At 40.6% G+C, this 17,535-nt stretch overlaps 1 protein-coding gene across 1 annotated transcript; it reads right to left on the reverse strand.

The window, feature by feature from the left end:
- Positions 1–16,149: 16,149 nt before the first annotated feature.
- Positions 16,150–17,386, reverse strand: LOC103994797 (myb-related protein 306-like). The gene is made up of 3 exons (XM_065162699.1): positions 17,163–17,386; positions 16,959–17,088; positions 16,150–16,865 (listed from the first exon to the last, which is right to left on the reverse strand). The coding sequence occupies exons 1-3, from the start codon at positions 17,296–17,298 to the stop codon at positions 16,301–16,303; spliced, it is 831 nt and encodes a 276-aa protein (XP_065018771.1). The 5' UTR covers positions 17,299–17,386; the 3' UTR covers positions 16,150–16,300.
- Between the last annotated feature and the right edge of the window lie 149 nt (positions 17,387–17,535).

The raw sequence follows: 17,535 nt of genomic DNA on the forward strand, positions 1-17,535 counted from the left end.
TTGATAGCTTGAATGTTCTAAGCATGATGTAACACTTGCTAAATTTTCTAGCTTCAAAACTGCATGATGATAAAACTTGATATTATGTTTTTCATGCAATAAGTTGAATTAATACTACAAATACATTAAAGTTGGACTTCTCCTTTTTGTTGATGAAAAAGGGGGAGAAGTATGATGTTATGCATATGTTCATGATGACGTGTTGCAAGTATTCATAATGAATATTTCAATGACTTGAATTTAGTTTGAATTCAAGGTTCTATCAATATGGCATATTGATAGGGGGAGTTTGTTTAAACTCTGAGAGTTAAGTTTAACTCCGTCATCAATTGGTTGTCATCATCAAAAAGGGGGAGATTGTTGAATCTCGTATTTTGATGATGAAACCAATTGATAATTACGTTTATGTTTTAATCTACGTTTTGAGTGACGTAGGATGCTTCGATCAGGATGAGACAATTAAAGCAGGAAAAATCATGTTGTGCCGGAGGAATATGTCAGAAGATTGGACGTCGGGCTGATGGATCGTCGACATATCGACAGAAGGCTTTGGGTCGTGGACTCGGGCATCGGGCCAAGAAGAGCAGGTATTGTTCCAAGGATATCAAAGTTGCAGAGTCAACGGGCCGATTGGGCAATAGGCCGCAGGAGAAGACGATGCGCCGAATAATCGGACGAAGCGTCAAGAAACCAATGACATGCGGGACAACTTGGTTAATTGCTTAGGATTAATTATCTCGATCAAAGTTTTATTTTATATGTGCAGGATTAACTACGATGGAAGTAAGACATGCACCAGGAGTTGCACCGGAGTCCAGACTGTGATCACATTGGGAGTTCGAGAGTTCGACGGAAGTCTGGACGGTCGTCGGAGGTTCTGTGGGAACAAATCCGAGAAGTCCAGGAGCTTGCCAAAGAAGCTCGTCGGAACTCGCCAAGTGGATCGTTGCAAGTCCAGGAGTTTGTCGGAAGTCCACCGGAGCATCGCCGAAGGTTCGTCGGATGTTCACCAGAAGTTCGCCGAAAGAAGCGATTAATGCACCGAAGCAAGTTGTAGTAAAAGTCTTAAGAAATATCGTAGTTAGCATTAGATTAAGTTAGGAATGGGAGGTGATCCCATTAACTTAATCTGGGGGCAATTGGGCCCTTGATAGACCCAAATTGGGCCGAATGGATCAACCCATTCGGACCAGAATTCCTGCCAGGCGGTGGCACCGCCTGGGCTCAGTCTCCGAGCGAGACTAGGTGGTGCAACCGCCTGGGCTCAGTCTCCGAGCAAGACTGGGCGGTGCAACCGCCCTTGTCAGGCGGTGGCACCACTCAAAGGCTCAGTCTTTGAGCTGCCAGGCGGTTGTACCGCCCTAGACAGGAGGTAGTACCGTCAGGATCCCAGAAATCCGGAAAAAGACACTTTTGAGCTCCAAATTCAAACCAGTTTGGGGCCTATATAAACCCCACCCTTTCCTGCATGAAAGGGCAACCAAAGACACCAAAAATCCAATCTTACTCTGTAATTTTTAGAGCTCAGAAGTGTTGTAAAGGCTAGAAGTTCTCCTCCCTCTTTTCTTCCAAGCTTTCAAGAGAGGAGAGAAATTCTATAAGGATTGTCTCCTAAGCCTGTCAAAAGGAGTGAAACTGTAAAAGGATGGTTGGCCTTTGCCTATTGAAGGAAGGCCTCTAGTGGACGTCAGTGACCTCATCGGAGGAGGAAGCCAAAAGTGGATGTAGGTCAAGATTGACCGAACCACTCTAAATCTCAGTTTGCATTTACTTTCTGTTCTCTATCTTAACTGCAAACTGCCTCCATAGCTTTACTTTAACTGCACTTCGCCTAATCTAATTTAAAGCAATTTTCGAATCGGCTTTTATACCGAAATCGCTTTTATCGTACGAACGTCGTTTTGAATCGTCGAAAGTTTTCCGCTGCACTAATTCAACCACCCCCCCCCCCCCCCCTCAAGAGGGCTTATCGGTTGTTCGTCGACCATTGTTTAACGGATTGGACTACACTTATTGGAAAACTCAAATGAGAGTTTTCTTGATTTCTATGAATTTGGATTTATGGAATATTATTGAAAACGGTTTTCAACTTCCCTCTAAACCGATGATCGAATGGTCGGATTTGGAGAGGAAGTACTTTTCTTTAAACGCAAAGGCTATGAATGCCTTATTTTGCATTTTGGACAAAAATGAGTATAATCGGATTTCTACGTGCGAAACGGCTTTTGATATTTGACGAACACTTGAAATCACGCACGAGAGAACTAGTAGAGTCAAAGACTCAAAAGTTAACATTTTATTGCATGATTTTGAGCTTTTTCGAATGCAACCAAGCGAGACTATAGGCGACATGTACACCCGTTTCACGGATGTCGTCAATAATCTAAGAGTTCTTATTAAATCTTTTTCGAATTTTGATCTCGTAAGCAAGATCTTAAGATCCTTTCCAAAAAGGTGGGATCCTAAAATAACCGTAATACAAGATATAAAAAATTTAAATGATTTTCCATTAGAAGAATTAATCGGGTCATTAATGACCTATGAAATGACACTTTTGGAACATTTTGAACCCGATGAGCACTTGAATCACCTTCCAAAGAATAGGAAGGATTTGGAATTCCAGACAAATGAATACCACTTGAGCGATGACTCAAGTGATGAGGAAAATAATGAACTTGAACTTCGAACACTAAATCTTACTAAGTTTATTAAACAAAAATCTAAAATAAACAATGAACTTGAACGGAGGAAGAGGCCAAAGAAGAGGAAGGCAACCAAGGATGAATCAAGAACTTCCAAAGGTGAAACAGCGAATTGGGCTTTGACGGGCTTCGACTACAAGGTAAGTAACTCAACTCTCTTAAATTATTTTGAAATTTCTTGAAGTTTTTCATGAGTGCTTAATTTAGATAGTAGGAATAGGAAATAAAAAATTATTTTTCAAAAATTATATCATGTTTTTCTTTTTAGCATCTTTGAAATATTAAAAATTTGATCATAAAAAGTATATTGCTAAGGTTTCATGCATGTTATGTTTTGAAATGTTGAATGATGTATGCAACATTAGGGATGATAATTATATGATATGTGATAATGCTTAGGATTAATCCATGCATGTGTATCATGATGATTTTATGTCATGCATGAGTGTTTGAAGTAAATATTGATTTGAAACTCTCATTTTAGATTAACATGTTTGTGGTCTAATCGTTTTTATAACGAATTAAGATGACATTCTCATGACATATTAAGATGACATAGTGCATGTACATCTATGTATGAATTTCTTGATAGTCTTTTGAAGATAGATGTGATATCATGATGTGTTTGGTCTTGACGGTTTCATGACAAAACTTATGTTTCGATTTTAAATGATGATACATATTTTCACAAAAGACTTGAATACCCTCACATGAAATAAACATGAAAATAAATGAGTGTATCATGCATTTGGTCTTAATGATTTCTCTCGAATATACTTTTTGAAATCATACTTGATGATGAATATCAAGATATTAAAAGGATGTTAACATGGAATCATGCTCGATGATTTGTTTTATGAAATTTATCTTTCCATCTTAAATGTTGACACTTGTTTTATTAAAGGTAAAGGCATGCTTATAAGAAGCAAATCACATGAGTAGAAATTTATAAAAACGAAATGTGATCCTCTATCTTATCGACTTTTCAATAAATCTATGCTTGTCATGTTTGAATTTATTGAATGTGACTTTGTGGATGATTTCGGATTTCACAAATGCTTGATTCATACTTATGACATGAGACACATTTTAAATATGAATCATGTTCAATGGTTCAATCATGTTAAATATGATAAAATGAGGAGAAATTTTGATCATGCATGGTAGGATATAATTGCTATAATGAGAATTTTACACTATTACATGCCTTAATAACATGTTGAAAATTATGTGTTTTGGATACAAAAATTTTCATGATCATGAGCATGTTTTATCTTCATGATTGTATTTGAAAATCTATAGCAAAACCATGTCCAAATGCATGAAAGTGTTAAATTTTATTTTCAGATTTTCTTTATCCTAACAATTCATTTTTGAAAATTATTGATCTTGATTTGATGATTTAAATGAGCTTTATCTTAATTTTTCGAAATTTATAAATTAAGATTTCTTATGCTTAAATCAAGATTTTATATGCATGAATTAATATCTTATTCTCTTACAAGATTGAATGAATTCTATCATTTTCATGATCTCCTAAGAATTCTTTATGTTATTTATTTAAGAGGAGATTTGTTAAAATGAATCACGGTTTCTCTTGATTTCTCGAAATTATAACTTGAATATTCATTTTATAAATCAAGATTGTTTATATGTTCTCTCATGACATCTTTTAAGGCTTATGACTTGAATTTTGTTATGTAAAATCTATGAATGAATGAAATACATCTCATCACCTAATAATTCTTCTTGATATTCCTTATGTGATGATATGAATACATGAATTATTCATTAATTTATTTTGATGTATACAAATAAGAAGTTTCGATCATGAATGGTAGGATGTAATTTGATAAAATTGGTACCATCATGATGTGAAATAAATGATGATTTGGAATCATGCATTAATGATGATTTTATGATTTGGTATGATGCATTCAATGATGAAATATTCATGAATTTGAAATGATGCATGCAATACTTATGACAATGATGTACATGATGTATTACATATGATGTGTATCATGAATGCTTTAAATGATGAATGTTTGGTATTATGATCAACATGTTGATAAATGCTTAAAAATTTTAATGTTTGAGTATCATGTATGATATGCTCATTAAAGATGATTGATTTATTCTTCGGTATCGTGCATGAAAAATAAGGTTTTTGAAATTATGTTTGTTTTAATTTGAATATATAATGATGCACAAATAAGATTGATACTTACCTTTGTCATAATCTGAAAATTGATATAAGGGTCTTCCCTTCTTTTTGACAATGACAAAGGGGGAGCAAGAATTTCTAGCGTGGACATCATGAAAAGAGGTAAACTAGCTAGCTTGCACAATTCAAGATGAAAGCAAAAATTACACTTCTCAAAAGAGAAGAAATTGCTATCTTGAACATTACCGATAATTGCTAGTTTGAAATCTCAAGAAGAAGCAAAACATGCTAATGTGCACATCTAGCAAACTTGCATTTTTCAAGAGGCAATAGTTTCTTTCTTGAATATCTCTAAATTGCTAGCTTGCATGTTCTAAAATGTTGTAACATTGATAGCTTGCACGAGCTTGCTATCTTGAACATCTTAAGAAACAAAAATTACAAAAGTGCTATCTTACCTATCTCAAGAAGTAAAACATGCTAACTTGCGCATCTAGCAAAGTTGACAAAATTTACATATTTCAAGAAACAAGAGTTGTCTTCTTCAATATCTCTAATTTGCTAGCTTGCATGAGGTAGAAGTTGCTATCTCAAAAGAAGCAAAAATGCTATCTTGTATGTTGTAAAACTTGCATTTGTAAAACTTGATAGCTTGAATGTTCTAAGCATGATGTAACACTTACTAAATTTTCTAGCTTCAAAACTGCATGATGATAAAACTTGATATTATATTTTTCATGCAATAAGTTGAATTAATACTACAAACACATTAAAGTTGGACTTCTCCTTTTTGTTGATGACAAAAGAGAAGAAGTATGATGTTATGCATAAGTTTATGCATATGTTCATGATGACGTGTTGCAAGTATTCATGATGAATATTGCAATAACTTGAATTCAGTTTGAATTCAAGGTTCTATCAATATGGCATATTGATAGGGGGAGTTTGTTTAAACTCTGGGAGTTAAGTTTAACTCCGTCATCAATTGGTTGTCATCATCAAAAAGGGGGAGATTGTTGAATCTCGTATTTTGATGATGAAACCAATTGATAATTGCGTTTATGTTTTAATCTGCGTTTTGAATGACGCAAGATGCTTCGATCGGGATGAGACAATTAAAGCAGTAAAACATGTCAGAAAATTGGACGTCAGGCCGATGGATCGTCGACATATCGACGGAAGGCTTCGAGCCGTAGACTCGGGCATCGGGCCAAGAAGAGTGGGTATTGTGCCAAGGATATCGGAGTTGCAGAGTCAACTGGCTGATTGGGCAATAGGCCGCAGGAGAGGATGATACGCCGAATAATCGGACGAAGCGTCGAGAAACCAATGACATGCCAGACAACTTGGTTAATTGCTTAGGATTAATTATCTCGATCGAAGTTTTGTTTTATATGTGCAGGATTAATTATGATGGAAGTAAGACATGCAGCAAGAGTTGCGCCGGAGTCGAGACTATGATCACGTTGGGAGTTCGAGAGTTCGATGGAAGTCCAGACGGTCGTCGGAGGTTCTGTGTGAACAAATCCGAGAAGTCCAGGAGCTTGCCAAAGAAGCTCGTCGAAACTCGCCAAGTGGATCGTCGCAAGTCCAGGAGTTTGTCGGAAGTCCGTCGGAGCATTGCCGAAGGTTCGTCGGATGTTCGCCGGAAGTTCGCCGGAAGAAGCGATTGACGCACCGGAGCAAGTTGCAATAAAAGTCTTAAGAAATATCGTAGTTAGCATGTAGATTAAGTTAGGAATGGGAGATGATCGCATTAACTTAATCTGGGGGCAATTGGGCCCTTGATAGACCCAAATTAGGCCGAATGGATCAACCCATTCAGACTAGAATTCCTGCCAGGTGGTGGCACCGCCCAAGAGATAGTCTCCCAGGAAATCTAGGCGGTGCAACCGCCCTAGTCAGGCGGTGGCAACACTTGGGCTCAGTCTTCGAGCGAGACTAGGCGATGCAACCGCCCCTGTCAGGCAGTGGCACCGCCTAGAGGCTCAGTCTCTGAGCTGCCAGCCGGTTGTACCGCCCCAGTCAGGAGGTAGTACCGCTAGGACCCCGAAAATCTGGGAAAGACACTTTTGAGCTCCAAATTCAAACCAGTTTGGGGCCTATATAAACCTCACCCTTTCCTGCATGAAAGGGCAACCAAAGACACCAAAAATCCAATCTTATTCTGTGATTTTTAGAGCGCAAAATTGTTGTAAAGGCTAGAAGTTCTCCTCCCTCTTTTCTTCCAAGTTTTGAGCTTTCAAGAGAGGAGAGAAATTCTGTAAGGGTTGTCTCCTAAGCCCATCAAAAGGAGTGAAACTGTAAAAGGGTGGTTGGCCTTCGCCTATTGAAGGAAGGCCTCTAGTGGACGTTAGTGACCTCATCGAAAGAGGAAGCCAAAAGTGGATGTAGATCAAGATTGACCGAACCACTCTAAATCTCGGTTTGCATTTACTTTCTATTCTCTATCTTAACTGCAAACTACCTCCATAGCTTTACTTTAACTGCATTTTGCCTAATCTAAGTTAAAGCAATTTCTAAATCGGCTTTTATGTCAAAATCATTTTTATCATATGAACGTCATTTTAAATCGTCGAAAGTTTTTCGCTGCACTAATTTACCCTCCCCCCTCTTTGTGCCAACTTGTTCCTAACAAAGTGACACGGACTTAGCTGGTTTTGCCTAAGTCGTGCGGCACCCTTGCGTGTCCGTCCGCAAAGGTCAGCCTCCCCGAAGACTCCCATTGTCCCTTAGGACCAACAAAAGAGAGAACAGGCAAGAGAGAACGCCTCAATCGGGATCCACAAGCAAACATCTCCGAAAAACACTTCATAGACAATGCAAATTATAAACAGACTTTACAAGCTCTGAACAGTGGCACAACAAAGGGTAAAATGGTCTATTACAGACCGAAAAGCTCTCGCACGTGTCCACATGACACAACCTTTATTTACAAGCCTAAAGAGGCCACCAACCCAACTAAAATGGGACTATTAAGCCTTCGGCCGCCCCTTTACATTCTGTACAGGGCATGAACATGCCAAAAGACACGGACACACATAAGCATTACATCCAACATCTTGTTGAGAAGTTTGTCCGTGACATTCTCCCCCACTTATCCCTTTGACGTCCTCGTCGAAGCCTTTGTGAACACTGCAACTCTTCGCCTTTGCTGAGTCTTCAATCTTCTGCTCCAGCTGCAATGCGCCTCCTGGCTCCCAGCTGCTCTCCGCTGCTGTTTTTGAGTAGTCGAACCTTTGATCCGCCATGCTGCTTCAACTCGCCAATGACTCTGACTCTGGTGTGGGGTTGGCTGAGTTGTGTTGATCCACGTTGATTCCTGCGGATCCACCAAATGAAGGAAAAGACCATTCTTACTGCGCCAGTTTCTCAAAATTTCCACATGTTGCTTGAACTGGGTGGATGCTTGTTGGAGCTTTAACGAGCATCGCCTCGCAAACTTCTGAAGTTTTGGGTCCTTCCTCCACAAAATCTGCTCATTGACTCTTCTTTTAGTTAGTTGTCACATCCAAGTAGGTTCGCATCACTTCCGCTTTCGATTGGCATTTCGTTGGAAAATGAGGCGGACAATCTACTCTCAGTAGCACTGATCACCGTTGGTGAGGATTTGACAACTATTGTCTTCCATTATCTTCGAAGGGTCTTTGAACTTGTGCAGAGCTCCTCTGCTGGATAGATAAGAGAACTGGGGTACTCGGTTTCTCCCATTCTCTTAAGAGTTGAGAAGGCAAAGGTTACTTGACTTCGCCCGCCTCCTCGAGGTTGTACTTCATGCATCGAGCTGGTTACTGGCCTTCGCCTGCTCTTTGCTCACACTTCTGAAGCACCTGAAGTGTTTGCACTCCTTGCGTTGAGTTAGCTACTGTGATTCACCTTCTCAATGCCATTGAACTTCTGGAATGCAGGAAGTTGTCACCCCAACTTGGAGTAATTCTCTGATAGATGAGGTCGCCTCTGGGATTGTAACGTCTTCTCCATCAACCCTGCCGCCTACTCCACTGAGTAGCAAAGGTACAGCACCGCGTACTGCCTGCTTCGTTCCTTGGTCGTGCACTCTTGCATGACCCGAAGTCCTTCACTTACGGCTATCTTGATGAGAAACTTGTAGACACCGGTCTTACGAAGTTTCTTGGCCTCTGCCCTTCAGCCTTGTCTCGGTACTTGGAGATTGCCTCTGCATGCTCTACCTCCTCGGCCCCTTTCACGACCAAGCGCTCTCCCTCCGTGAGAGCAAGGGATCAATGACTTTGACGGAAGTCCCGCCTCTGCGGTACCATAGCGCTGCCATGCCCATGGCCCTACTATCCGTCGCCTCGCATCTGAATCCCTTTTCTTCACGATCAGTAGAGATGTCTCCGTGGCACTCCTCTGAGTCCACCTCCATTCTAACTGATTGCTTGACTTTGGGTAGCTAAGTCCCTCTGGACTCATCGTCGCTTCCTCGCCCCTTTCGACCCCCTGCTTCAACACCTCTGTGTTCTCCAAGCAGTCTGTTTGGTCGATGGAAAGACAGACTGCAACTCCCATGCATGGCCTCTGCCATCGCGTTGTAGGGTTTGCACCAATTCTGTTCTCCTTAGCTTCCTTGGTAGCAATGTTCGCTTACTCGACCTTGTCCTCTGACTTGTCGGGCTCCCTTAAGCGAATATGAGCTCTGGAGCAGTCCAACTCTCCAGCTGCTTCGATCATACCTCTGCATGATCAAGTCCCTCCCATGGGACTCCCTGGTACTTGCATACGAACTTTTCCCTTGGTGGAACCCAGCCCCCATATGCTGATGACCAAGGTTTTCATCCGATGCAAAATTCGGTGCACGCCCGGAAGACCCGCCTCTGCGGTACCATAGCCTTCACTCCTTGAATCCATAGCCCTTCTTGCCGTCGTGTTGTTCACCAAAGCGGAGCTCCCAGTAGCTCCCGATCATACCTCCATATGATCTCATCCCTCATGGGACCAGATTGTGTGTGTCGCATTGCCACGAACTGTTCCACCACGATCCGCTGCACCCTGTCGCCTCCTGGTGACATCTCCATTGCATTCTGATCCTTGTGGAATAAACTCGAATTGTGAACCCTCCATGTGTGGCCTCTGCCAATACATCGCAGGGTCTCCTCCACCTTCGATTTTGTTCGCTCCTTTGGCAATCGACCTTCATCCACCCACTCTTGGGTCACACCTAGATGAAGTACCGCTCTAGGACAGTCCGTCGCCTAGTAGCTCCCGAAGTCGACCGACTTCACTGTAATTTGTGCACCATTGTCTGGATCCTGGGACTCTGCCCCTACCAGCACAATCTCCGCTGTGCACTGCTTCCTTCATGGCAACTTGAATGGCAACACTGTGGCATAATCTTCAAGAGTACCCGCCTCTGCGTCCTCTTGCCCCGTGCTAAGGTCTTCTAAACTCAACTTCGCCTATGCAAATTGAGTCGCCTTAGTTCCTCCCCCAAATGCTTCTCCGAGATAAGGTGCATGTGCCCCGAAGCTCCCTTCGTCTTTGGCACCATGCAAGATGAGTCCGCTCCGTCAGAAAGAAGGACCCATGGAACAACATGATCCTACTCTTGCTTCTGCAAGAGTTCATGTCCTTGACCTCTGTCTAAGGAAAGCACTGTGCCTCTGATCCACGTTCCAACTTCTATGCTGGCTCCCTTCATGCGGCTTGGGTACTTCGCCAAGTTACACCCAAGTTGCTCCGCTCCTCGTTTTTGCATTGAGTCGATGGTGGCCCTTGTGCCCACCATTCCACGGGTCAGCCCTCCCTTGAGTCCGATCTCCACATCGACTCCAAGTGTGCCTTCATTTGTGTTGCTCCCCCACTTGATCTCGCAATGCATCCACCAATGCATTCTCTCAAGCGAGATCATGCGACGACTCCTCGCCGCTTGCTCAGTCCATCGAGCTTCGTGGAGTTGTTGTTTATTGAGGTACTCCTCCTCAAAATGTGAAGTTCATCTCACATGATTCTCCCTCTGGAGAGCTGAGACTTATCCCTCCTGGATAACTGTCCCATTGGAGCAACATCTCTCTTCGTTTCGGAGACCACCATCCCCTTGGACTACTCCGATCTGCTGAACAAACTGTGCATTGTTCTGCCTCCTGCAAACGCACTTGCTAGATTGCGACTCCCCGTCAATACAGCCCCCACTGCACCCCTCAAGGCCTAGCAACATGCTGGACTCGTTGCACACTTCAGCCTCCTACGGACGTATCCTTCACATGCTGAAGAGAAAGTTTCAATGCTCCATGGCGCCGAGTCTCGGCCGCCTTGGGATGGCCACGAACATTCCGTCGTCCGCATACAAGCCCATGCATGAGTACCAAATTCTTCGAGTTAGCAATTCCCCTCACCTCTGTGAGCTTTGCATAACTCTTTTGGTCGTTGAGCAACTCATTCCACCTTGGATGGTCTCATTCTTGCCAAGCGCCTCGCTTGCCTAGAGCACCATCAAGTATAGTTGTCAACGTTGAGCCGTAGCTCAAACTCAGCCATCCCAACCTTTGTGCGCTCCAAATTCTTCCAAGCTTGCCTGTTCTCATGGTGCCTCTTGCGCGAAGGGTTGGCCATTCCTCTGAATGCCAATCTCAGATGCCCGCTCCTCTGAGCGACTCTTTTCCCTACATCTCCATGCCCGTTTTCCCTAAAACGGTCGCGCGTGTGCTAACTGCCCTCAACGCAGCCCCGCTAGGTCCCCCACGTTTGCATGTCAAGTGTTTCTATGAGTGCTTGTCCCGCTCTGATACCATATGACACGGACTTAGCTGGTTTTGCCTAAGTCGTGCGGCACCCTTGCGTGTCCGTCCGCAAAGGTCAGCCTCCCCGAAGACTCCCATTGTCCCTTAGGACCAACAAAAGAAAGAACAGGCAAGAGAGAACGCCTCAATCGGGATCCACAAGCAAACATCTCCGAAAAACACTTCATAGACAATGCAAATTACAAACAGACTTTACAAGCTCTGAACAGTGGCACAACAAAGGGTAAAATGGTCCATTACAGACCGAAAAGCTCTCGCACGTGTCCACATGACACAACCTTTATTTACAAGCCTAAAGAGGCCACCAACCCAACTAAAATGGGACTATTAAGCCTTCGGCCGCCCCTTTACATTCTGTACAGGGCATGAACATGCCAAAAGACACGGACACACATAAGCATTACATCCAACATCTTGTTGAGAAGTTTGTCCGTGACAAAAGGGTAGGTAAAATTATGCATGGTTGTAATTTTATAGTGACTCAATCTTCTCTACCTATGTCCACTCTCAATTCCTCTTCCCACGAGGCTATCGGTTTTCACTATCGATCTTCTTTCTAATTGGTGAAGATCAACTACTCTTGTTATTATTTTTTCCTTTTTCAGGTTAAAGAGATAACCTTCATGCTCTCCTTTTACATAAGATCTCTCACCTCTTATAACTTAGAATTATAATCAAACTCAAGAGGAAGAGGAGACTCAAGCTATACTTAAGATAAGAGTTTATAATACTTTTTTTTCTCAGGAATAGATACTCCATCAACCAAGCCTAATTAGGGTATTTATAGGCCCCAAAAGGCTTTAGAAATGGAGTTAAAATTTTAAATTCTTAAAATTTCAAGGTATTAACGGTACTACTACAAGCACTAGGTGGTTCTATTGTTGTAACCAAGTGAAAAATAGGGGTTTTGGTGGTACTACCATTGGCCTAGGCGGTACTACCATCACCTTAGGTGGTACTACCATCAGGTGGTATCATCGTGAAAATATCAGAAAAGCATAAACAATACTTTTCGACTAACTCGGGCTATACAACTACTTAGCCTAGTGGTACCACTACCCAAGTCTGGTTTAGGCCACCGATTTAGCCTTCTAACAGGTCTAATTTGGTCCTTGTTCAAGCTCAATGGCTTCCTTGACAAGTTCATATGGTTTCGGCCCAATACCAACTCAAATTGACCCATAATGACCTTGATCAAGACTTTAACAAATCAACCATGCGTATGTCACATTAACGAAACTTTCGACATGATGTATGTTATTCTGGTACGTCGACTTTCCCACGATATCCAATCTTCCAACATAATATCGGATTCTTCTAGCATGATTCCTAAACCTACAGTACGAAGTCCAATCTCTAACATGTTTACTAATCCTTCGGCTTGACATCCAATTTTTGGCATGATAATTTTTTAATGCAATGTCCGACTTTTCTTCTCGATAGTTGGTCCTTCGATAATCCAAGTGTGTGATCGAAGTATTTCTTGCATCACTTATTTCAAAAATATATTTAGTCTAATAAACTCATTAATTAGTTTTATCATCAAAATCAAAGATTCAACATGATCCACCTCATTAATTGTATGCTCATCCCAATCTTACAACATCAGTTATCATTTAAATGACTATTTTACAAAACCTCAAACTTTTAAAAATTTAAAATATTTGATTGCTTATATTATCCCTAGTTGTGCCCCTATACTTTACGTAAATTAGCACTAAGATCTAGGTCGTGCATCTTCATTAGGTACTCCCTTGAATATAATATTTTTCAGTGCTTTGATCTTAAAACTCATAAGGTATATGTATCACATCATATTATTTTTATTAAGTTCATATTTCTCTTTCAAAATATGAGCCACTACAATAACCATCTATTATTTTTATTAAAGTATATGTGTACCTCAAACCCCCTCAAGCACACGTCTTACCACATTAGCCAGTAGTTCTCCTCTAGACATACTCACTTATTACTCTAGTTCAGCAGCATCTTATCCCTTTTGCAATTTCAACATCCACCTCTCCACTAACTCACTATGTAATATCTAATAAAGCAACACTCTTAGCACCATAAATGATATCTTTGTCCTTTCCTCGTCCAAGTGATACCGAAGTGCATTAACCTGATCGTATAAATATCACTAACTCTTTACCAATTCTCATATCATCAAAAAATCCAATAATATGATCGAGCCCAAACATCACATCATAATTATGCTCTAAAAATGGTATGTTTAAACTATGTCAAATCCTTAATCTTCACACTATCACAAGCTCTCTACCCTGCCCTACTAAACCCACAAAGATCACCCTAGCTTAAAAATCTTCACACTAGCGTAAAGCCATATGTGAAAAATATAATGCCCTACTTCACAATGTCAGATGGATCCTTATATTATCTCATCTCACACAAAATATCATCGGGTGTAAGTGGATCTTTCGAATTAAGCGTAACCTAAATGGATACATTGCTAGATACAAAACACATCTAGTGGCTAAAGGGTTTTATTAACTATCAAATATTGATTTCATAAAAATCCTCGGTCTAGTTATTAAATCGATAATAATTTGACTTATTCTGAATTTGGGTATCACTCAAGGCTGGCATATATGTCAGTTATATATTAATAATGCTTTCTTACAAAGGATCTTAACTGAAGATGTCTTTACGTAGTAACACCTTAACTTTATTCATCTTCAATGTTCAAGCTATATTTTGTAAACTACGAAAAGCTATTCATGGACTTTGTCAAGCTCCAAGAGCCTAGTATACCGAACTTGGCTCATTTTTTATGTTAGTTGACTTTACCAACTCTAAATACGATGGCTCTTTATTCTTAAGAGATGTACTATATATCTATTAGTTTATGTAAATGACATTATCATCATAGATAATAATTTCAAGAAGATCAAATAATTCTATAAGCAATTAGTAAATTGATTTTCTATCAAAGATCTAGAAACCTTAAACTATTTTCTAGGAATGAAAGCAATGTTTATATATTTTGAACTTTTTTTATCTCAAAAAATATATATTCGAGATCTATTATCAAAGATGAATATATAGAATGCTAAAGAAGTTATCGCCCTATTATACTCCACTAAGTCACTCAAGCTATAAAATGACAACCCTGCTATGCTACAGATCCCACTCAATATAGATAAATACTTGATTCCTTGTAGTATTTGTCTTTTATATGTCTAGACATTTTATTTACAGTTAGTAAATTATCACAATTCATGCACTGACTCTCTACTATGCATTGGTCAGTATTAAAACGTATCCTGTGATATCTTATAGAGACTCTCAAGTATAAACTTATTCGTAAATACTCATTTCTTTATCTTCATGTCTTTGTTGATTGGGCAAGCAATATTGATGACAAAACATCTATATTAGCCTATATTATCTTCCTTAGAATAAATCTGACCAATTTGAGTTCCAAGAAATATAATACACCTGCAAGATCAACCACTAAAATTGAATATCGAGTTATCACCACCACCACTATAGAAGTCAACTAGGTCATCAATCTATTATACGAATTTGGCATCACCTCTTAATTCACTCTAATAATATACTATAATAATATTAGTGCTACTTACTTATGCTCTAACCTTGTGTTCTACTCTCGCATGAAATACAATATCATCAACTTTCACTTTGTTAGAGATAAAATTATCAAACGTCAACTACGTGCCTCTCACATCTATACTTCTGACAACTAGCGGATTCCCTCACAAAACCTCTCACTCGTATAATATTTCAATCACATCATTCCAATATTAATAATTTTTAACGAAAGTTCAATCTTACAGGAGAATGATAGAGGATCGTAAAAAAGACAAATATGCAATAAAACTTTGTATTCATTATATGTTTAGATCCTTAATCAATCTATAATTTAAAAATCAATCACTATGATATATATTTTTTATATATATGAACATAATTTAAACATATAATTGAAAAAAAAAATTAATTTTATATAAATATATATTACGTTAATAAATAAAATCATTATCACTTTTATAATAAATTCTTTAATTTCACCAGGCTGCAGTACTAACTTTGCTTTCGGGTTCCTCTGGCCTCATGGCGTCCATGAGTCTTTTGGACATGGATGGTAAAGAGCAAGCAACCGCAGTCGCTCGTAAGTAAAATACATTTAATGGAGGAGGAAAAGTTGAAGACACTTCACATGTGGTGCATTAAAGACCAACTTGTTTTCTAAGGCTAATCTTTCCCTGGATCCTTTTCTTCCTTCCTGTGAATGTTCATGAACTGCAAAGTTGCAGCATCCAAATTCCAATCTATGTAATGTAATCAATACACCATCTACAAACAAAGGTCCATTATTTCTCTTCCTTTACTCTTTCCAGTTGAATCATCATCGTTATAGTTGTGAGGATGCATTGTCCCTAAAAATGATCGTAATTGCTGTCAAAAGTTTTAGATCAATTATTATATTTGTTTCTGCAACTTGAGCAGAGACGAGCATTGGAGATTTGGTGGCTGAAACTCCAAGAACAGTAAAACTACTCTCATATGATTGATGTGACCAATGAGTCCATGCACACCAAGTAATTTACACTTGTTTCCGACCAAAACAACAGGAGAAATTAGTGTGATCAGTTCAAGCTAACACCAAAGAAGACGTCAAACACGTCCCCTTAGAACAAGAATTGATCACATGCATCATCACCTGGCGCCATGTCTGGAAGGCTCTCTTGCCCATGTCCGACACTTTCATCAAACAACCATGACTCGAGCAACGACAACGGTGTTCGGGTCTCCGCCATAGACTCGTTGATCCCAAACAGTGACTCGAGCGGTTCCGGCGACATGGAGCAGCCGGAAGCACTCGAGGCCGAAGCAACGCCGGGCTTCGGTGAGCCCCTCAACCATCCTTCAAGAAGTCGAGATATGTTCTCTGTGCTCGATGCGTAGGTCGAAGGCCTGATGTTGAAGTTGTACTCAGCCGAGGAGGCCATCGAATCAGGTAGGTCATCGGACTTCTCCATGGACAAGGCCTCGCTCAGAGCTCGCTTCGCCATGTGGATGTCGGTTTGGAGACACCACTCCCACTTACCTTTGGAGATGGAACGGCAGCTCGGGCGCCCACTGCTCGTTTGTCGATCATTGCCAGTTCCAAGCTTCTTCTTCAGATGTGTATTCCAGTAGTTCTTGATGTCATTATCTGTCCTCTCCGGTAGATACGAAGCTATGGCTGCCCACCTGCATTCCAATAACATCGATGTCATCAATCAGTAGCCAGAACGAAGTCATGATTCATGTCATCTCTTCGTATTAAGGCTTCAAATCAATTACCTGTTGCCTAGAAGAGCTTGGAGATGGATTATAAGCTTCTCCTCCTGATCAGTGAAGTTCCCACGCTTGATCCCAGGCCTGAGGTAGTTTGTCCACCTGAGCCTGCAGCTCTTGCTGCATCTAATTAGCCCTGCCAAGGAAAGAAGACGATCTAAGTCGAATCAAGTATTCAGATCACAAGACTAGAAGAACGAAAAGGCTCACCAGTATTGGTAGGAACAGCCTTCCAATTCCCTGGACCATGCTCTTGGATGTAGGAGACCAAGACTATGTCCTCTTCTGGTGTCCAAGGTCCTTTCTTCACACCATCTCGGTCACAGCGTGGTGGTGGTCTGCCCATCTCACTCCTCTCTTAACCTTTTCCTTGAGAACGAAAACAAACAAAGAGTCTCTTCGCCACCTTTTGCTCCTTTTCTCCAATGTAGCTCAAAAGACAAAGACAACTATCTTCCAAGCTCTCCACAGGTATATACACACACCCGCTGACCCTCACAAAGACTTTGGCTGCATCAATCGTCAAAAGAAGACAGCAAGGTGCATTTACTCAGCGGTATCCACGGAAGTCGGCTTGAGGGAG

The sequence above is a fragment of the Musa acuminata genome, chromosome BXJ3-8 (genome assembly GCF_036884655.1).
Source record: "Musa acuminata AAA Group cultivar baxijiao chromosome BXJ3-8, Cavendish_Baxijiao_AAA, whole genome shotgun sequence".
In the NCBI taxonomy this organism is placed as follows: Eukaryota; Viridiplantae; Streptophyta; class Magnoliopsida; order Zingiberales; family Musaceae; genus Musa; species Musa acuminata.